General features: G+C 35.5%; 1 protein-coding gene across 1 annotated transcript; it reads right to left on the bottom strand.

Moving 5' to 3' along the window:
- Positions 1-304: 304 nt before the first annotated feature.
- LOC144444130 (protein PHTF2-like) lies at positions 305-23,343 on the bottom strand. The gene is made up of 17 exons (XM_078133532.1): positions 23,089-23,343; positions 22,061-22,117; positions 19,720-19,789; positions 18,888-18,984; positions 17,804-17,918; positions 11,086-11,207; positions 9,300-9,997; positions 8,226-8,449; positions 7,213-7,426; positions 6,470-6,734; positions 5,801-5,897; positions 5,260-5,391; positions 4,757-4,843; positions 3,922-4,083; positions 3,370-3,465; positions 2,480-2,605; positions 305-1,818 (listed from the first exon to the last, which is right to left on the bottom strand). Exons 1-17 carry the CDS (start codon positions 23,233-23,235, stop codon positions 1,798-1,800), a joined length of 2,730 nt encoding a protein of 909 aa, XP_077989658.1. The 5' UTR covers positions 23,236-23,343; the 3' UTR covers positions 305-1,797.
- Between the last annotated feature and the right edge of the window lie 225 nt (positions 23,344-23,568).

Genomic DNA, 23,568 nt, shown 5'->3' on the forward strand with positions numbered 1-23,568 from the left:
TGTACAACTAAGAGAGCATTAGTGTGTGTTTACTTCAATGATAGTATGGTTGCCATGGTAATGCATTAGATAAGTAGTAAACAATTAAGGTTTTTCTATAAATGTTACATAAATTACAACAACAAAGTAGTCCATTAGACAATAAACTGACATAACTACAGTATGTATAGGCTAATATCCTATTGTAATTGGCACTAGTATGCCCTCTAATTTTATGTGTCACTCATGCACAGCAGTTTCTTGTAACACAACAATTCCCAAACCCACCCACCCCCCCCCCCCCCCCCCCCACCCCGACCCCCTTTTCTTAGAGCTCACACTGATGGGCACACATTACAAATTTAAGTAAGGTACAATGACAAAACTCTCCTGCCACATTCGTAACATATTAAAATCTCATATACAGTTTCTAGTACACACTTTGACTAGTACCCTGTAGTGATGGCAAGAGGAAAGCTAGGAATTGTGTAATGGAACGATAACAATAACTGCCACACACACAAATCTTTGGGTGCCAGTTAACTTGTAACTTTGTCCTTTTTGTGACATTACACACATGCCAGACACATCTAAATGAACATTGACAATATTACACAAGCATGTGTGCTATACGCATCTATGTGATACACTATATCTGTGAAAGAATTCATATGTGTTTTACACATGTTTATATTTATACCTATGAAATGCTAAGGTTTACCAAATATCTTACTTACTGATATGACATTGTTAATATAACACACTATATATAATATGTATATTCATTAAGTACATGTAGGCCATGTAAATATACAAGTAACTCTGTCAAGATACTCTTCACCAGGTAATATACCCCATGAATTATGTATTTTCAAACTTCGTCTGGTAATGTTACAAACAATTTGTCAATGAAACCTACACTCTTGTAATGTTACAATAATCTACCAATGAAACCCATACTCTAGTAATGTTACAATAGATCAATCAATGAAATCTACACCCTAGTCATGTTAAAATAGTCCGTCAATGAAACCTACACTCTGTTAATGTTAAAAACAATCCATCAATGAAACCTACACTCTGTTAATGTTACAAATGGTTGACCAATGAAACCTGTACTGTAGTAATGTTACTAACAGTTCATCAATGAAACCTACACTCTGTTAGTGTTAAAAACAACCCATCAATGAAACCTACACTCCATTAATATTACAAATGGTTGACCAATGAAACCTGTACTGTAGTAATGTTACTAACAGTTCATCAATGAAACCTACACTCTGTTAGTGTTAAAAACAACCCATCAATGAAACCTACACTCTGTTAATGTTAAAACAGTTGTCAACGAAACCTACACTCTGGTAATGTTACCAACAGTCTATCAATGAAACATACACATTGGTAACATTACAAACAACCTGTCAATGAAACCTACACTCTGTTAATGTTACAAATGGTTGACCAATGAAACCTGTACTGTAGTAATGTTACTAACAGTTCATCAATGAAACCTACACTCTGTTAATGTTACAAATGGTTGACCAATGAAACCTGTACTGTAGTAATGTTACTAACAGTTCATCAATGAAACCTACACTTTGGTAATTTTACAAAGAGTCTTTGACCCTCAATGAAACCTATACTGTTAGTGTTACAAACACTGTGTCAATGAAACCCCAAGTCAGGTAATAATACTAACAGTCCACCAATGTAACATGTATTCTTGCAATGAAAACACAGTCATCGTCTTTCCTCCTGTCTTGTCCAACTCTTCAATTTATGTTATACATATGAAGCAAGCTGCCATATCTAAAGGGGTCAAGCTTTAATCTTCCAAAGCTAAAATAAAAGAAAAAAAATAAAATTCACTAAAATATAAACATTGTGGATTTAATGATAGAGCATCAAACTTTATTTGATAAGAATACAACACATGTACCTATAAAGTAGCAATCTTGCATGTGAACTCTTCACCTAGCAAATACACGTCACTTTATGTGTAAAGACGCTGTTCACCGGGATAGTGCTCCTGGTAAGTGGAGATTGACTGCCTGTTTGACATACTAAATCTACCTGCTGTAACATGATGTTCTCTACCTGTACTATAGATTGACTGTCTGTTTGACATACTAAATCTACCTGCTGTAACATGATGTTCTCTACCTGTACTATAGCTGACAGAAAGTATACTGGTTTATGATCTACCTGCATATTTCACTTCGACATTTTTACTATTTTAGTGTAAATATTGGATGCTGTCCACCTGGATAATGCTTAATATAGCCATATGATTCACATAATAGATACCCACACTTCATCTGTCTAACGTAGAATTAAATCTATGCATTGGATGTTATATAACTTATACATCAAATTCTGTGCTAATTGTTACTTTTGCACTCCAAATCTCTGATGTCCTATATGTGACTTCTGATGTCATATCAAATGACTTGTGACATCACTTCCTGTCACATGACAATGTTGATATAGATGAACTCACCTTTAGTTTGAATCCTAACATTTCAGTCATAACACCTGAGAATGCAGATAAGACAACCACCCTAGTGATATTGTACAGCAATGGATTCATAGCTAGACCGGATATCTTGAATGGACTTTCTAGCTCCTGTGTAAAAAGAAGGAAACTGCTGTCAGATTTGTAACACTAGCATAGCTCTCATGTATGTCAGTAAATGGGACTTAAAGGTCGGTGTTTCAATCCCAGGTTCTTGCATCAATGTTATCTTATCAGTGAAGCCATAGAATAAAGATACACAAATGTATCTAATCCTAGCCCAAGATGTACAAATGTATCTAATCCTAGCCCAAGATGTACAAATGTATCTAATCCTAGCCCAAGATGTACAAATGTATCTAATCCTAGCCCAAGATGTACAAATGTATCTAATCCTAGCCCAAGATGTACAAATGTATCTAATCCTAGCCCAAGATGTACAAATGTATCTAATCCTAGTCCAAGATGTACAAATGTATCTAATCCTAGCCCAAGATGTACAAATGTATCTAATCCTAGCCCAAGATGTACAAATGTATCTAATCCTAGTCCAAGAATACTTGTAAACTATTGACATTCTACATCACAACTTTGGAAAACTATAATGTATGCTTCCGTTTAGTTACTAGTAACTTGTACTACAAAGGAAACCATAGGCAAGAGAAATACCCTTAAAACAAGTAACTAAACAGATACTGAACGTGTACACGTATACCCTTAGATGTGCCATTCTGAGCTGTTTAACAAATTTTGGTTTTTGAAAAGATTCATACGTGATTCAACAGATAATATAAGACCCATACTCCTGCAACATTCAAATGGAAAACTATATAGATACAAAGTAGTCATTATGGAATATTTTGTTGTAGTCTTACATTCAATAACTTGACGGCCAGCGTCAAGACATGATTGGCTAGCATTAACTCCTCCTTCTTGTGAGGTTTCTGCTCCATATGTAAATACAGATTAATCTGAAAGAAGAAGTGTGTAGGTACATTTGTATAGTTAGTAACAACCCTTCAATTAGGTCTAGTTATTATATTGGTTTATATCAATAGAAGTTATAAAGTAATAGTAATAATTGTATTCAATTTACAATATGTAATGTTCTATCAATAAACAGAGTTATGGGGTCCAGGCCCCTGTGGTGTTTATGTTTTCATAAATTACTAAGCACTAAATTACATTGTATGTCTTTGAATGAATTTTGTCTCATTCCTGCTTATCACAAACTAGCTAACAAATTGGTCTTTTTCCACGGCTTGTAACAAAGTTACAATGAATATAGCTTGTTCTCCCCTCAACAATTATTGAAATTGATTCAAAATTTATACAGGAGTGCACTTCTATGAATCAATAACAAGTAGTTTTCAAAACCAATACTTGTAAGAAATAACTGACTTGAGAAGTCAAAAGTCAATTCTCACCTGTTCTGTAAGTAGAGCTGATGTGTTTTGATGTTTGTATTTCTTGTTTATTTTTCTACCCAGTGTCATAAATCGTAGTAGGAACACTCCAAGAAACAAACACCAAGCCACTAATTCCCAGTTGTATAGGTTGGACAAAAATGTACCACTATCTCTCAATAACTAAAAAAGTGAATTGTTTATAACAGAAATTGATTCACGTTAGTGTCTTACTTCTGTATATGATACATTATTACATGTACCTTGCACACAAGCCAAGGTGTACACTTTCACAAGCTATGGTGTACACTTTCACAAGCTATGGTGTACACTTTCACAAGCTATGGTGTACACTTTCACAAGCCAAGGTGTACACTTTCACAAGCTATGGTGTACACTTTCACAAGCTATGGTGTACACTTTCACAAACCAAGGTGTACACTTTCAAAACAAATAAATTAAAAGAAACTTGGGATAATTAGATGTTAGTACCCAAATATATTTCTTCATTCAGCCAAGGAAAATATGAGTGACCTAAGGGGTCTTTGTCACTACGACTTGAAAGACAAGTAGTGACAACCTCTTAAGTCACGAGTATTTTTCGGCTGAATGAAGAAAAATATTGGAGAATAACATAATTATACCAGCACCAGTAATATCAAAGAAAAATTAGGGAAAGTATTGGTAATTTGAACATTTTGACTCATATTTCAAACACAGCAGAACCACTGATGTAGACACGGTTGTCGTGACATAGAATGACCAGAGTATATATTCCATATTTTTTGTTCAACTTGGCTCGCGCATGGTATAATCAAGTTTGTAATCAGTTATATATTGTCAATATTTATCTCACCTGTACACAAAGTAGTGATACCAATGATAATGCCAATAAGAATGCTGACGACACTATTACATCTATGGATCTCAGTGGACCTCGTCTCTGATTGATTAACAAAGAAAAAAACATTGCCATGGTTACACTCTCTAAACTGTAAATCTATTAATTAACTTTTAATATTCCATCCATATGAGTGATAATTAACTTATTGGCTCATAGCTCATGTTGAGGAGAGAGAGAGAAAGAGAGAGAGAGAGAGAGAGAGAGAGAGAGAGAGAGAGAGAGAGAGAGAGAAAGAGAGAGAGAGAGAGAGAGAGAGAGACAGACAGACAGACAGAGACAGAGACAGAGACAGACAGGCAGAGACAGAGACAGACAGGCAGAGACAAACAAACACAGCAAGCAGACACATACACACATACGCACACACACGCACACACACATACACACACACACACAGAGACACACATACACTGAATTTATACCTTTGTTTATCTGTGTATCTGTATACTACATACCTTGAGGTAGGACCTAAGAGAAAGCCATGTTTTGATATTCCTGACTTTATTCAGACGGAAATGAGGTATATCAGATTTCCGGGCTTTCCTGGCTGACGTCACATGACCAAAGTATTTGGCAAGAAGAAATCTCTGTACAGAATAGAAGTCGCGAAAAATACACAGTCATTACAAAGATTGTGAGTAAAAAATATATCTGAGGTTTGTGTGTGTACCATGTTTTGTATTCAACTAGCATCAACCATCAACCATCCCTTGTCAGTCTATACATTATAGATCTCACTATAGACCCATCTCTTGTCAGTATATACATTATAGATCTCACTATAGACCCATCTCTTGTCAGTATATACATTATAGATCTCACTATAGACCAATCCCTTGTCAGTCTATTATAAGTTATAGATCCCACTATAGACCAATCCCTTGTCAGTCTATTATAAGTTATAGATCCCACTATAGACCAATCCCTTGTCAGTCTATTATAAATTAGATCTATAACATCTTTTGTGAAGACATCTAGAGCCTCTCTATCCCTCACCTGTCTGTAAGTCCTTTCAGCTACTGCCAACAGAAAGAAAAATAAACATCCTAGAAGAAACCTCTCAGCAATGGCAACAAGAACCACAAGCTGAACTCTGGAATGAAATAGGCAATAATCAATTAAACAGTAACAATATTGTTGTGTATGGTTTTATCAAATGATGTCTTGGTGGTTCTTTTCTGATGTAATTGTGTTTTATAGTATTCAATGTGATTGTGTCTGTATTATAGCCTGGTGGATGTCAACCATATCTTCTTCACAGCTGCTTTGACATTTGAATTTAATATGTAAATTTTAATGATGCATCAGCCACAAAACAGTCACATTAATCCTAAACTAGACACTAAATCTACCAGCTGTATCAGGTAATGTTGCCACTTGACCTGAATCAACGTCGATAGAATGTATCAGCCAATCACAAAGAGACAGATGCCTTGATGGACTTACACCTATCTATGTAGGTTGAGTTATTGTAACTGTAGCTTTGAATACAGCAATGTTGAGAGCATTTGTCTATATATCAAATCATTGTGGTGATTACATGTACATAGTCAAACTATGTGGCTTTGCCTGTATATGTCATCAATTGTTTCCAACAGGATGTTTTTACAAGTATACAAACATTTCCTATCTAAGTCAACATCTTTGTGATTTCTTACAACTTACCTCCAAGTTGATCCAAACGTGCCTTTCAAAATATTTATCAACCATGCCCAAGACAGTGTATTTATTGTAACTTCAGTGGTTTTGCTGCCATGGAAACGGTGAGACATAGGTAGAATGGCAATGATTGATGAAAACACAATACCAAAGAATACGTAGTCCAGATTGACTCTTGTATTATTCACTTTGTTAAGAATTAAACTACTTATCTCTAACATAGATAGGTCAGTTTTCTTGCATTCATTTCGATCCCAAACTCTGACGGTCACTGAAATTAAGAAAATACAAGTATTTAGTTTCAAATATAGAATAATGTATTCTCTATTTACATGTCTTTCCATGTCAACATTCCCATAGATTGTTTGAAAAGAGGTTGGGTACATTCAACTTGTATTTGATTTGATAGACAATGAACTCCCTATCTCTGTTATTTCTGTTAGATAACACGATTAAACCACTGATGACTTAGATAATGAACTCCCTATCTCTGTTATTTCTGTTAGATAACACGATTAAACCACTGATGACTTAGATAATGAACTCCCTATCTCTGTTATTTCTGTTAGATAACATGATTAAACCACTGATGACTTAGATAATGAACTCCCTATCTCTGTTATTTTTGTTAGATAACATGATTAAACCACTGATGACTTAGATAATGAACTCCCTATCTCTGTTATTTCTGTTAGATAACACGATTAAACCACTGATGACTTAGATAATGAACTCCTTATCTTCATTACCTCTATCAGTGACAGTGATAGATGAATTAATGATGACTGGAATATTAGATTCTGCATCTATGTGCTCCTCTTCATCTTCTATCTGTGCATTCTCATTATCTGTTTCCTCAGTGGATGTATCAGATTCTGTTTCGGACGGATCCTCTGCAGTATCTGTCCAACTGTGCTCTTCCATGTCAGACTCTCTCTTACGTAAAAACATGTGACTGTGACCCTGTGTGAAATAATACAACATGCAGGGTTCAAACAATAATCCAATTCAAACTGTCTGATGAGGAGGCTTGGGGGGGGGGGGGGGGGGGGGGGGGGGATGTCACACATCAATGGTTGATATGTAACATTAAAAGTAATGAGAATTTGATCAAATGTGATTTTTAGTGTATTATACTTTTAGAAATTAAAAAGAAAATATGGGGTCACCACGCATACATACACATAACTACACACAGGAGGTGTTAGATTTTTACTTAGAATAAGAAACGTTCAAAATATTTTGTCCAATGAAAAGTAATTTTTTGTGTTGCAATGCAGTGTGTTTGTATTACAAGCACTGATTATAACATACATGTACATGTACATGTACCTGATCATAAGTGGTGTATCTAGTGAGTTAGTATCAGAGTCCCTAGCAACTAATATCAGAGTCCCTAGCAACTAGGATCAGAGTCCCTAGCAACTAAGGTCATTGTCCTTACCTGATCTGGAGGTGGTGTATCCAATAGGTTAGTATCAGAGTTCCTAGCAACTAGTACCAGAATCCCTAGCAACTAGTATCAGAGTCCCTAGCAACTAGTATCAGAGTCCCTAGCAACTAGTATCAGAGTTCCTAGCAACTAGTATCAGAGTTCCTAGCAACTAGTATCAGAATCCCTAGCAACTAGTATCAGAGTCCCTAGCAACTAAGAGGCCATTGTCCTTACCTGATCAGGAGGTGGTGTATCCGGTGGGTTAGTATCAGAGTCCCTAGCAACTAGTATCAGAGTCCCTAGCAACTAAGAGGCCATTGTCCTTACCTGATCAGGAGGTGGTGTATCCGGTGGGTTAGTATCAATATCTGAGTCTCCTGAACTGTAAGTACCGTAGTCCTTCTTGTAAGGTGGAACTCTTAGAGTCTTCACTCTACCATTTATTCTCTGCATTTCTTCATTCTTTCTTTCTTCTTCCTCAATGGGAATGTAGTCTTTCTTAGCTACAGGTTTGCCAGACTTGTCTTCTTTAACACGACGTCGTCTCAAACCTAAATAGAAATTATGAATCTTCACATCTGTACTAAAATGTATACATGTACAGCTTTACTACACACTGCATTGTACTTCTAAGTTACTGTCAATGACTTCATAATCATGTTACTAGATATTAGGACAGATCAAACTTCATTCCCTCTACCACAGAAGGACTTAGTCTAGCTGCTAGACCTGGAGTTTTCTTCTGATACAATACAAGGGTCGGGCTATCATCCTCACTAGCGACCTTTGGTCACCTTCACAGTGAGCAGAATAGCCCTAGCAGCAAGACTAAGGACTGAAAGCTGCACAGAATTAAATCCCAATTTTGATAAGGAGTAATACATATGTTGTCTGACAAAACTGTAGTAAAAGTTGGTCCAGAACAATAGAATAATCCAATGAAATCCACATGGCTCTATTGATAAGATAATACTAATGTGAGAACCTGGGATTGAATCATGGCTTTAACAATAACATAAGATAACAGCCTGGAAGGTCAGTTTTACTCATATTTTCACTTTGTTTCTTCACATACAAATGCAAGCATGACTTATACATACTAAATATAGTATTTGTAAATATAGAGCAAATTACAATGCTGCTTCTTTTAAGGGTACATGTACAATGTAGATGCTATCATTCAGATACAACAACTATCTTGCAAGGAAAAACTTTTCACTTCGCAATTTCCTCATCAATCAATCAATCAAACAATCAATCAAACAAACAATGTATCCATTGATGAATCATGGGCCAAATCAATCAATCAATCAATCAATCAATCAATCTATCTATCAATGAACCAAAGGAAGAAATCAATCAATACATTTATCAATCAGATTAAATCACTTTATCTCTCACCTGCCCTCGCTGAATGACTAATAATTCTTTCTTCTTCTGAAGCAATATAATCTTGACTTTCTTCTGCTGGTTTGACATGTTCCAGAAGTGAATCCGTTTTTTTCTTACTGACATGTACATCAATGTCTACTACTTCTACATTATCCTTTTCTTTCTCTTCATAAGACTTTTGAATCAACTCATTAAGTTTTTCATCTACATTAGATTTTGGGATGTCTTCGTTTGATCTAGATTCTCCCTCCTCTAAATCAGTTTGGTTGATTATTATGATATTACCAGCAATGTCTAGGTTTTCCACTGGTGTATTCAACACAGTCATGTCCTCTGTACTACAGCCAGTAATTTCATCTTCATCACTCTTTTTCATATACTTCAAATCTTTTAATTTTTCATCCTTTTTCTCTGTACTGTTTTCTTCTTTGCTTTCACTACTGTGTTCAGTTTCATTTTGTTCTTTTTCACAAATTGTATGTTCCACTTCAGGTTTTTTAGTCTCCTCAGCACAACTTTCAAGGTCCATTTTCCTCTTTGCTTGTGGCTGTTGTTGATGAGAGTGTTGGCTCCTTTCTGAATTGAGATTGTGTTTTGATCTGACAGCGTTGCTAGGATACCCTTCATAACTAGACTCTAAAGCAGTACTTTCATTGGTTGAACCAGTATGGCTTTCTCTTTTAGAGTAACTCTTCCGTCTCAGCTTTCTGAAAGTAAGAAAAAACTAAATTTCAGGTAACAATTTTAACAAGTTTACTTTGCTACGATGGTTTACCAAATATACATTTAGATGCCGGACTGTTCATTTCTAGAAGACAGCACCATCGCATCTTTTTGGTACAAATCAATACTAAACATTAATATTATTATGCATGACAATATCTACAGAAATCTGTCACCCATGCATCACAGTTGAATGGACTTCCATGTGTCATAATGTAAGTCACACAATACCAACATGTATATTGCGATATGTCTTGTGAATATTTGGGTAAAGTTTGACCTTGAATCTCTGTATGCCACTATTTCTACAACATACTGTACATGTAGTGTATACTCAACTACTATGAACTCCTGTGCAAGGATAAGGTGTGTTTTGACCCCTATGTACACCTGATCATACATATGGTATATCTTGAACCCCTTAAGTATGGCTGTCCTTGCACACACACACACACACACACACACACATATGGTACATGTATATGTTGAGTAATAATGGGCAAATGGTTGGAGTGGCCAGCTTTGAATCTGAAGGTTGCATGTTCAAGCCCTGTCGCTGCCATTTGTTTCTGAATGGCTAAAGTCCTTGGGTAAGATTTGAATCACGACTGTGCCTCAGTCAACCCAGCTAGCTGTATAATTGGGGACCTGGTAGGTTAGAGATTGAAATGTGACTGCTTTTAATAATCCTATGCACTTATAGAGGCTGCACTGGATTGTAGGTTCTCAAGGGAGTTGAGGAAGTAAAGGGCCGTTGTGCCACTATAGATCTATGCCAGGGGTAATAATTGTAAAGCACTTTGAGCACAGTGTGGGAAAGCACTATACAACATTATTATTATTATTATTTTTTGACCCCCTAAGTACACCTATCCATGTACATCTATAATTTGATCCCCTAGGTACATCTGTCCATATGTATGTTACATTTTGACCCCTAGGTACACATACCCATATATTTGGAGCCCCAAGTACACTGTCACATATTCATGTATTGTCCACAGAGTACAACTGTCTCCTAATATGGAATGTTTCTATCACACTAATACTTTGTTTATTGTTGCAGTCTCACCTTCTTCTTTTACTTCTTGGCGAGGTTGGTCTTGCAAAGTTAGTAGAAACTACTTGTGAGTGGACAGTTCCAAGTAAAATCATGATAATAACAGGACCAAAGACTTCAGTTAATGATACCACCTGTGAATAGTCACAAAAAAAATACACATTATTTTGTTACTGTTATTTACTTTAGTACAAGTAATTCATGGAAATGTAGGAATTCTCTTATCACCGGAAATAAAATTTTTACTCCGAGGTACGTCATAGAAATCTTACCATTCAATTTCTTGGTCATCACCATGACTTCTGCTCCATACACTCTACATATGCTCGGGTACATTACGGTCTGTGATTGTGTATACAAACAATAATATGGTTAAAAGGTAAGATAGCATCTCCTAAACACTATGAAATTAACACCAGTCCTTCACTACATAATATTCTTTTGAATGCTAGTGAAATTGTTTTCTGTATGCAAAATTTGATGATGACGTCATCATTTAAGTATCAAAAATTGCATGTTTTGGAACTATCAAAATCGGGAGGACAAAGACTCCAGGAATCGCCATATTGAGACATTATACATTATTTTCGATTGTTATGCTACAATATCTAGGTAAAAAGAAATTTCTAAATTAATCATTTTCGTTGTATGACTAATTATCTTTATTTTTTACCTATATTTGCATAACAATGGTAACTTCAACATCAAATTTACTAAAATATGATTAATTTAGAAATTTCTTTCTACCTAGATATTGTAACATAACAATCGAAAATAATGTATAATGTCTCAATTCGGCGATTTCTGGAGTCTTTGTCCTCCCGGTTTTGATAGTTCCAAAACGTGCAGTTTTTGACATTTAAATGATGACGTCATCATCAAATTTTGCATACAGAAAAACTTTTCACTAGCATTCAAAAGAATATTATGTAGTGAAGACTGGTGTTAATTTCATAGCGTTTAGGAGATGCTATCTTATCTTTTAACCATATTATTGTTTTTATACACAATCACAGACCGTAATGTACCCGAGTGAGAACTAAGCTGACATTTTAGTTCTAATTTGTTCATCTAGCATAATTAAGGTCAAATGCTATAATTGCATTTGACCTCAGAATTATAAAAACATCAGCTATTCATCTGTTTATCTTGTACACTATTAAATTGATTACTGACATAAAATCTTGCATCTAAATAACTGGTCAATCATCAGGGCTGACTATAAAATATAAATAAATCCCCCACTGGGTATGAAGGTAGTTTAGGAAGTGTGTATATAGGGGTGTAGATAACAGCCTGTAGCTGGTAAAAACAACCATAAACTTTCATTTTTCAACATTTTACCAGTCAATTTCAGTTATTACATTCTCCACTGACTTATAATGTGGTATGTTTTCACTTTCTTAACTTAAATAATAATCTTCCAAATACTCTCTAAAATTAACTACACCCCTATTAATGTCCTAACAAAATATGATGGAACTTTACACAAGACAAAGTTGTACATGCCTGGTAAAGCACAATAACAGGACAATATACCATAATATATACCATAAAATATAAATACTATTCACACAGACACAAATTAAGTGAATATGTTTGTGTAGATGTATGTTTGTCATAGTTTTAGACGCTAATAAGACCTCTATCTGCTGATAGTAATACTACTTGTAATGGTAATGGAGTACTGCTGATAGTAATACTACTTGTAATGGCCATGAGGTACTGCTGATAGTAATACTACTTGTAATGGCCATGGGGTACTGCTGATAGTAATACTACTGGTAATGGCCATGGGGTACTGCTGATAGTAATACTACTGGTAATGGCCATGGGGTACTGCTGATAGTAATACTACTTGTAATGGCCATGGGGTACTGCTGATAGTAATACTACTGGTAATGGCCATGGGGTACTGCTGATAGTAATACTACTGGTAATGGCCATGGGGTACTGCTGATAGTAATACTACTGGTAATGGCAATGGAGTACTGCTGATAGTAATACTACTTGTAATGGCCATGGGGTACTGCTGATAGTAATACTACTGGTAATGGCAATGGAGTACTGCTGATAGTAATACTACTTGTAATGGTAATGGAGTACTGCTGATAGTAATACTACTTGTAATGGTAATGGAGTACTGCTGATAGTAATACTACTTGTAATGGCCATGGGGTACTGCTGATAGTAATACTACTTGTAATGGTAATGGAGTACTGCTGATAGTAATACTACTGGTAATGGCAATGGAGTACTGCTGATAGTAATACTACTTGTAATGGCCATGGGGTACTGCTGATAGTAATACTACTTGTAATGGCCATGGAGTACTGCTGATAGTAATACTACTTGTAATGGTAATGGAGTACTGCTGATAGTAATACTACTGGTAATGGCAATGGAGTACTGCTGATAGTAATACTACTTGTAATGGTAATGGAGTACTGCTGATAGTAATACTACTTGTAATGGTAATGGAGTACTGCTGATAGTAATACTACTTGTAATGGCCATGGAGTACTGCTGATAGTAATACTACTTGTAATGGTAATGGAGTACTGCTGATAGTAATACTACTGGTAATAGCAATGGAGTACTGCTGATAGTAATACTACTGGTAATGGCCATGGGGTACTGCTGATAGTAATACTACTGGTAATAGCCATGGAGTACTGCTGATAGTAATACTACTGGTAATGGCAATGGAGTACTGCTGATAGTAATACTACTTGTAATGGCCATGGAGTACTGCTGATAGTAATACTACTGGTAATGGCCATGGGGTACTGCTGATAGTAATACTACTTGTAATGGCCATGGGGTACTGCTGATAGTAATACTACTGGTAATGGTCATGGGGTACTGCTGATAGTAATACTACTTGTAATGGTAATGGGGTACTGCTGATAGTAATACTACTTGTAATGGCCATGGGGTACTGCTGATAGTAATACTACTGGTAATGGTCATGGGGTACTGCTGATAGTAATACTACTTGTAATGGTAATGGAGTACTGCTGATAGTAATACTACTTGTAATGGTAATGGAGTACTGCTGATAGTAATACTACTTGTAATGGCAATGGAGTACTGCTGATAGTAATACTACTTGTAATGGTAATGGAGTACTGCTGATAGTAATACTACTTGTAATGGTAATGGAGTACTGCTGATAGTAATACTACTGGTAATGGCCATGAGGTACTGCTGATAGTAATACTACTTGTAATGGTAATGGAGTACTGCTGATAGTAATACTACTGGTAATGGCAATGGAGTACTGCTGATAGTAATACTACTGGTAATGGCAATGGAGTACTGCTGATAGTAATACTACTGGTAATGGTAATGGAGTACTGCTGATAGTAATACTACTGGTAATGGCAATGGAGTACTGCTGATAGTAATACTACTGGTAATGGTAATGGAGTACTGCTGATAGTAATACTACTGGTAATGGCAATGGGGTACTGCTGATAGTAATACTACTTGTAATGGCAATGGGGTACTGCTGATAGTAATACTACTTGTAATGGCCATGGGGTACTGCTGATAGTAATACTACTTGTAATGGCAATGGAGTACTGCTGATAGTAATACTACTTGTAATGGTAATGGAGTACTGCTGATAGTAATACTACTTGTAATGGTAATGGAGTACTGCTGATAGTAATACTACTGGTAATGGCCATGAGGTACTGCTGATAGTAATACTACTTGTAATGGTAATGGAGTACTGCTGATAGTAATACTACTGGTAATGGCAATGGAGTACTGCTGATAGTAATACTACTGGTAATGGCAATGGAGTACTGCTGATAGTAATACTACTGGTAATGGTAATGGAGTACTGCTGATAGTAATACTACTGGTAATGGCAATGGAGTACTGCTGATAGTAATACTACTGGTAATGGTAATGGAGTACTGCTGATAGTAATACTACTGGTAATGGCAATGGGGTACTGCTGATAGTAATACTACTTGTAATGGCAATGGGGTACTGCTGATAGTAATACTACTGGTAATGGCCATGGGGTACTGCTGATAGTAATACTACTGGTAATGGTCATGGGGTACTGCTGATAGTAATACTACTGGTAATGGCCATGGGGTACTGCTGATAGTAATACTACTGGTAATGGTCATGGGGTACTGCTGATAGTAATACTACTGGTAATGGCCATGGGGTACTGCTGATAGTAATACTACTGGTAATGGCCATGAGGTACTGCTGATAATAATACTACTTGTAATAGCCATGAGGTACTGCTGATAGTAATACTACTGGTAATGGCCATGGGGTACTGCTGATAGTAATACTACTGGTAATGGCCATGAGGTACTGCTGATAGTAATACTACTGGTAATGGCCATGGGGTACTGCTGATAGTAATACTACTGGTAATGGTCATGAGGTACTGCTGATAGTAATAGTACTGGTAATGGTCATGGGGTACTGCTGATAGTAATAGTACTGGTAATGGTCATGGGGTACTGCTGTAAGTGTAGGTCCATATGATTTATATACTTTACAATGTAATTATCTTCAAAGTTGGTATGTGTACGGTAATGATGTGGATGCATGGATACCCCCCCCCTTCGTCCCGCCCTCCCCTCCCCCTCAGCAAAGGAGGTAAAGTGTGTTTGTGAATCCACCATATTGTACTAGTTGGAAGGACAAGAAACAATGGTGGTATAAGACCATAAGAGACTGATAATGATAGAAAGGGTATGAAAAGAAAATAGACTGTAAGTCCATGCACAGATAGGCAGGTAGTAGCTGGGGGTAAATATATAATTGGGCAGTAGGGCTCAAGGTATGAGTGGGTGAAAACCCATTCAGATAAGCAGATGGGGGGTGGGGGGTGGGGGGTAAAAGGTATGAGTGGGTGAAAACCCATACAGATAAGCAGATGGGGGGAGGGGGGGGGGGGTAAAGGTATGATTGGGTGAAAGCCCATACAAATAAGCAGATGGGGGGGGGGGGGGGGAGGTATGATTGGGTGAAAGCCCATACAAATAAGCAGATCGGGGAGGCAATAAGTAAGTAAGCTCACACAGATAGTAAATGGAGGAAGTCTCTGTATGAATTGATAGAGGAATGTCCACAGACTTTAATCATGAAAACAGGTTATCGTGAGGACAGTAGCAATAGGCTGCATGAAATCTGTACATAATATGCAAAGTTGAAATGAACAGTGTAGTATGGTAACAGTGTAGTATGGTAACAGTGTAGTATGGTAACAGTGTAGTATGGTAACAGTGTAGTATGGTAACAGTGTAGTATGGTAACAGTGTAGTATGGTAACAGTGTAGTATGGTAACAGTGTAGTATGGTAACAGTGTAGTATGGTAACATAACTGGACCAGAACTGTAGGAGCACATGTACAAATATAGAAACAAATCTGAATCAAAGACACCAAAAAAGAAACAACAATGTACTTGTCACTACTCACCACTTTAGAATGCTTTGGAAAAAGGTTTAAGGTAAGATTTCAGGAAGTGAAAAATACACCAGAGTGAAAAAGAAAAAGGTGTAAGGTAAGATTTCAGGACGGAAAAATACACGAGAGTAGGGGGAAAAGGTAGAGATAGAATATTTAAAATTAAAACCAGTAACGAGTAAAATAAACTGTCTATGTTGAGAATTTAACAAGCATGATGAGTACCCATTATCACACAGATTATACTATTATGTTAGAATGGTTTTAATATTAACTTGAAATTCACATCAGTTCCATTAATTTTTTAAAAAGCTGCTCAAAACGTTGTAAGTGATACATGCATTTCACAGAAAACTAAGAGATTGAGAGTATGACACACAAGTAGTTAACAAACTTAACTAGGCCCTTAATCAATATTATAGCATTGTGTGTGCGTGCATGTGTGTGTGTGTGTGTGTGTGTGTGTGTGTGTGTGTGTGTGTGTGTGTGTGTAGTTGCATGTGTGAGTGTACATGAGTGTGTGTGCATACGTATGTATGTATGTATGTATGTATGTATGTATGTATGTGTATGTATGTATGTATGTATGTATGTATGTATGTATGTATGTATGTATGTATGTGTATGTATGTATGTATGTATGTATGTATGCATGCATGCACGTAAGTACGTACGTACATACGTGTGTGTGTGTATGTATGTATGTATGTATGTATGTATGTATGTATGTATGTATGTATGTATGTATGTATGTATGTATGTATGCATCTGTTTTTACTTTTTTTTATAATACACATACACGTACAGACACAGACATAAATACACTGATACACATTGAATGACAATCACACACACACAAACACACACACACACACACACACACACACACACACACACACACACACACACACACACACACACACATACCCAAATACATGTGGAACCTGGCAACAAATGAACATGTCTAGTCTAATTGTAAGACACAGCAATAGACTACAAAGTGTGTACAAATATTTACATGTACATCTACTCCAGGGAAACTATAGTTGACTGAGTTTGCTGCAATGTTGAGGTTCAAGCATATAGTACTCAGTTTAAATGATATATCAGCTTACCTTGTACCATTATCATTACCAGGATACTTTATTTATCTACACCAGCACAAAACTATTACATTCAGACCATACTGGTCAATTTCACAAAACTCCAATAACAAATAATATCCATAACAACATCAATTGGTGAGTGACATGTTACCATGGAAATGGATTAAGGCTTACCTCAAGGTCTGTGTCCATTGTGGAATCAGTAAAGTAGACAACAATGGAAATGATTTGTAGACAATAGAGCAATAGTAATGCTATAAATATGGGACTGGACATCTGATGGTACCACCTGGAACAGACAGACAATACATCATTAAAACACCATAATCAGTTTTTGTATCAACACAGTGGATAAAACCTGCTACATGAATGTATAAGCCATGACCTCTTAGTGACCTATAGTACATCCAGGCATTCATGGTGGCACACAAAAGAAATATTTCAATTCAAATGAGAATTTGTAATCTTTTTTATATCTTAGTTCACTTTGTAATCTTTTTGACATCTTAGTTCACTTTGGGAGCAAATACAAATATAAATCTCTGTTCTTGTAAGAGGTATTGTGGAAATTCAGACCACAACAGCTGGATGGTATATTTACAATTTGATGTAAATTTATTCATAAAAATGACACCTGACATACAGGGTTACACAAGGACATGAAAAGTCAACTATTACGATACGATGATAGTAAATGTACCTGTCACCTAGAAATCACATTTTGACCTAAAATTGGTTCTATTTGGGTTATTTTTTACGCTGTGGTAACATCTTAACATAGCTTCCTGTGGAAATAATTTATGTATTAATATACAAAATGTATATTAAGTATATAATAAGTATCTATATGTTCTTTACCTGTCTACTGCAATGTGTGATACCGCTACACTTGATCTCAACTTGTCTACTGACTAAATCTGTGACTTTGCTAAACTACAAGTAGTTCTTAGTCTGTCTACTGACTGAATCTATGACTCTGTAAAGCTACATTGTAGTTCTTACTATTCTAATCTGCTGATTGAATATGTGATTCCACTATGCTTTATCTTAATCTGTCTTCTGACTAAATCTGTGACGTCTCTACACACCTTCTTTTTCTATGATCATATGAACAAAAACAAGATGAGCAGAGTCACCGATTCCGACAATACGCAGGCTACTCAATTAATGATTAACTGTACTCTGCTACAAAAAAAACCCTTTGCAATATGAATCATGAATTACCAAGAGTTACTAGCTAACAATGTTTTTAACTTACCATCTGTAAAAGAATGGAAAGAATAAAACCCGTACAAGTCCCCTTCTTGTTAATGCTGGCCATGGATACTGTGGTTTGGCTTTGGAGAATGTTGAACCTATCAATCAGTGAAAAAGAGACTTGTGTACAGAATCTCAATAGAATACTGAATGATAAATACTCCATTGCAACGACAAACACTCAATAAATGTATTTACACCATGCACTAGCCTAGTTGTATTTGTTTGAACAGAAAATAATGAATTTGGAATTTATTCCCCAGTTGCTCTACATCTATGGCATTGGTTCTGCAGTTCTCATAATATGACTCTAAACGTTCAGATTCGTGACCATTTTTTTGAATCAAGTTCATATTATTCTCCGCTAATTTTCTTCATTCAGCTAGACACTAATCATAGGTTTTATCACTAAACATCTCTGACTCGTAGTGACAAGCCCCTTATGCTACTCTTATTTTCCTTGGTTTTTGGTTACCAGAAATGGGACTATCAATATTAGATAAATAATAATATATATACAAGTTCAACCTCTTGAATGTGTACATCAGTAAAAGCCAACACTGTTTCCAGCTGACTGTTTCTTGTATCCATGTTGACTAGTACAATATACATGTACTTGATAGCTAATGCTATGTTGAGAGTTCTTGACAATTAGTTACAATGTATACTCACCACTAACTAAAACTAGTACATGTACATGTACTTGATAGCTAATGCTATGTTGGGAGTTATTGACAATTAGTTACAATGTATACTCACCACTAACTAAAACTAGTACATGTACTTGATAGCTAATGCTATGTTGGGAGTTATTGGCAATTAGTTATACTCACCACTAACTAAATCCACATCTATCAACTCAGTCTTTACACGTCCTGTCTTCAATGGAAAGCTGTGAAGACCCTGAATATGAAATATACAAATATGTATTTATATCATAACTATATGATGTGTGTTTATACATGTATACTGACATATCACAAGGGATCACATTTAACCAGCCTGTATGATTATTTCTTGCATATCATTATCTCAAATATGTTCATAAATGAAATTGTTGTACATTGTATTTCTAGATCATAAAGAAATTTCATCTTGAAACCTTTTCCTTCATCATATATCAAAAATTTATCTGAGCTAAAATGCGTCAATTTCCTTCTTCAGTTAATACATAAATCATATGCTTGTTTTTTCATTAATCCAAAAATATTTATAAATTCATTTGTCAGATAGTACTTAATTTTACTTAATGAGTCTGTAGCTTTAAGCCTTAGACAAGACATCTATTTATAATACTTTAGGTAATCAATTTTAAAATATACATACATTTCCCTATGGATACTTCAAGTAGAAAAATGAAATTAAAATTACTCTGGTGTGATGTACAGTATTCAACCACAGTTTTGTAGTTGTATAAGTGGAGCCATTAGGCCTAATAAAAAAATTATGTGGTTCCAATTACGCTCAAGTTTAGAATAGGTGTGGTACATGTAGGTAGATTTTTTGTTTTATTTTATTAATATATTTTGTTTCTGTCTGAGTGTCTAGTTCAGGTTTCACATTGTTTTCCAAATGGTCTCTGTGTTGTTTATTTCTTCCTATTATATGTACAGCCATAACAGATTGGAAGAACAGTTTTATTTTGTCTGTGTAAGTTGATGTCGGTTTCCACATCCACTATTTCTCGTGAGACTTCTCAATTTTTTGTGATTTTATTATTTTTTTCTCAAATACGTAAAAATGTTTAGGGTCGGCAGTGAAAAGCTAGGTGGCGGGTCGGGTAACAGTAACCAAACAATTTATTTTTTTTAGGCCTAAGGACTAGATAGGATTAGTCTTTTATCCAAGACCAACTCTTTCTATAGCTCTAGACAACCGCACTTCACACCTACATTTTTACCCAAATTTGACACAGGCCAATTTTCAATCCGGGGTCAGTGTCCTGACGTTTCCAATGTGTACCAAGCCATAGATCTTGTCCCCGCCAAGATCTATCATCAAGCCAACATTTTCATGAATGCAGTTCCCAAAATGTAACTAATTTCAAAAGTACAGTGACAGATTTCTTCCCTGTATATTCATTATACCAAAGTCCAACATTAGGAGACAAAAATCTCCTAATACTCTCTAACATGGCCAGTTCACAGGCACTCTATGAGCTCTGTGAGTGTGTAACACTGTCAAAGTCATCTAGCATAGTAAGCCTGGGTCATCTAAATCTGACCCCTTATTTATATGCAGAGTAGGCAACACTCAGTGTCTACCATAGACATTGATCTCTCTAACATCAATGGTTAAACAGTAAACTCTAGTGTGTCTTATTGAATTGTAAACATCTCTATGTACTTAAGCTACCTTACTTTTATGTTTCACTATGTACATTATGTAGGTATAACACCACAAGATGACCTTAATAGTTTGTTGACCTTGTAGTATACTGAAGATGACATCAAAATGTTATCATGCAGTTTTGTACCTGCAGACTTATTATCAAGGTTCTTTTTTTTTTCAAAATTACATAAAACATTACAACAGTTTTATTTGGAATTGTCTACTTTCTTACAAATTATTCTAAACCCTTAAAAAATACTAGAAAGTAATATATTGCATAAAAGATAACACACACACACACACACACACACACACACACACACACGTCAATATAAATGTATGAATGGATGTAAATAAATTTATTACTAAATAATTCTCAGTGGTTTCCTCAGGTGTATACAGGATTGAATAATGTGCAACAAGTTATGTACTTATATATTTCATACTCAATCTATAATCCAAAAAAAATCATGACTACACTTAGAGAACGATAAGCCAAATCAAATCAATTTTGTGACTCAAATGTCATCTTTCAAAAATCAGATATTTCTTTTTTGTTTGGGGTTGTCATAATATCCCTATATTGTTTGCATTGATTTGTCTTCTTGTCAGTTTCATACCATTTTCACAATATTTGTCTCAGAGTTACTACATCACAAAAGTTTACAATCGGCAAATAAAAACTAGGTATTCTTTATTTCACCTCATAATACACTGTTATTGTCTTTTTGCCATACAATGTTCTGGTCCTTCTAGGTGTTGTTTATTAAAACTCAACTCAATCTAAAAATGAACTGTTTCTTAAATCTATAAAAGTCTGTGAAGAGCACTAATAATATTTACCTTATATTCCTGTAATTCCAAGGAATTCTCCCACAGTTGTTTGTCATATGTTGCAATCTAATATTGAATAACAAAAAAAATTAAAAATTAACATTACAGTTTGAAATGAAGCAAAACTTGAATATTTAACAAGTAACACTATACAATGTTTTAGTAAAGATCAGGAGTGTCTGTACATTGTATATGTCAATTCCTATATATTTGTTGTTGTTTTCTATATGGTATTTTCATAACACAGAAATCAATTGTCCAGACAAAGTCCCATCATCACCACAACAAGATACATGTATATTAAAACGTTTCCTTATACAATTACAAGTTATAATACAACGTTCTATCATAGACCCTACACCAACGTTGGTGCAGGGTCTATGGTTCTATTGACTTGTATTGTAAACAGCGTTATAGCATCGTTTTGATAAATAATTTAAACGGTCGATCGATATTTCAAACGTCATGTTTATATTTACTGAGTTTACTCTTTTTGTGTCATTTCGAAACGTGATATCTTGCCAGACTTTGATTTCATCAACATGCTTTAAATAGATGACACCATATTTGTGCGTAACAACCTGCACAGTAGCACTGAAAAAACACACACTGTTCGCCGGCAGCTGTGTGCATTGTAATAAAACATTTAGGATAGACGTCATGTCAGGCCACGGAGTATGCACGTACACCGATCCCAGGACACTGCACCGATAATATGCTGCGATAAATATCATTTGGACATTATACTTTTTGAAAACTTCTTATATCAACTTCAAGTCATATACCCAAAATGTCGACAACATCACATCCAACAAAGTATTGACAAAAACAAGCTAACGGAATCGTGACTGTGAAGTGACACTCAACACGCAATGAAGTAACAACGATAAGCGGGTAAACCTTACCTTACGTTGAACACGCGAAATAGCTTTGTGTAGGTCAAGCATCGTGTGCCGCACAGCAAAGAAAACCTAAACCAGATATCTAGCCTGCAAAAAGTGTAGATTGATACTGCATGCAGAGATTTTTGAACCTACATTTCGTACAAAAACTGTGAAAGATTGCTTCAGAAAAGCGTCGTCTGTTTTCAAATATGAACCAACGATCAACAACAATGGCGACCTGGTCCGGAGAGGAAAAATCTCGATATTAAAGCTTTCAAATAAATACCATGGCGATTTCATTTACATCGTTGATAGTAAATATTACTGTTTAAGCAAAGTAAACGACTGTGGTATTTTCACTGGTTGTGGCACATAGAACAGGAAAGTCATAAATAGTGATGAGGTTTTCTGCGCTGCAAATCCGACGACAAGTCGTAACCTTTGACCCAAAATATTGATATGGGGCAACCATTTTAAATTCAAGGGTTACTTTATTCTGTATTCTACCCCGACTGTTGGCATTCACAACTTTTATTTGAGATAAACATTACTATGTCATTCAGAATGATTTCAATATATTTATAGCTTGTCTTATAAATGGTATATATGCTATTAAAGTAAATAACCTGTATC

This window comes from Glandiceps talaboti, chromosome 13, assembly GCF_964340395.1.
Source record: "Glandiceps talaboti chromosome 13, keGlaTala1.1, whole genome shotgun sequence".
Lineage (NCBI taxonomy): Eukaryota > Metazoa > Hemichordata > Enteropneusta > Spengelidae > Glandiceps > Glandiceps talaboti.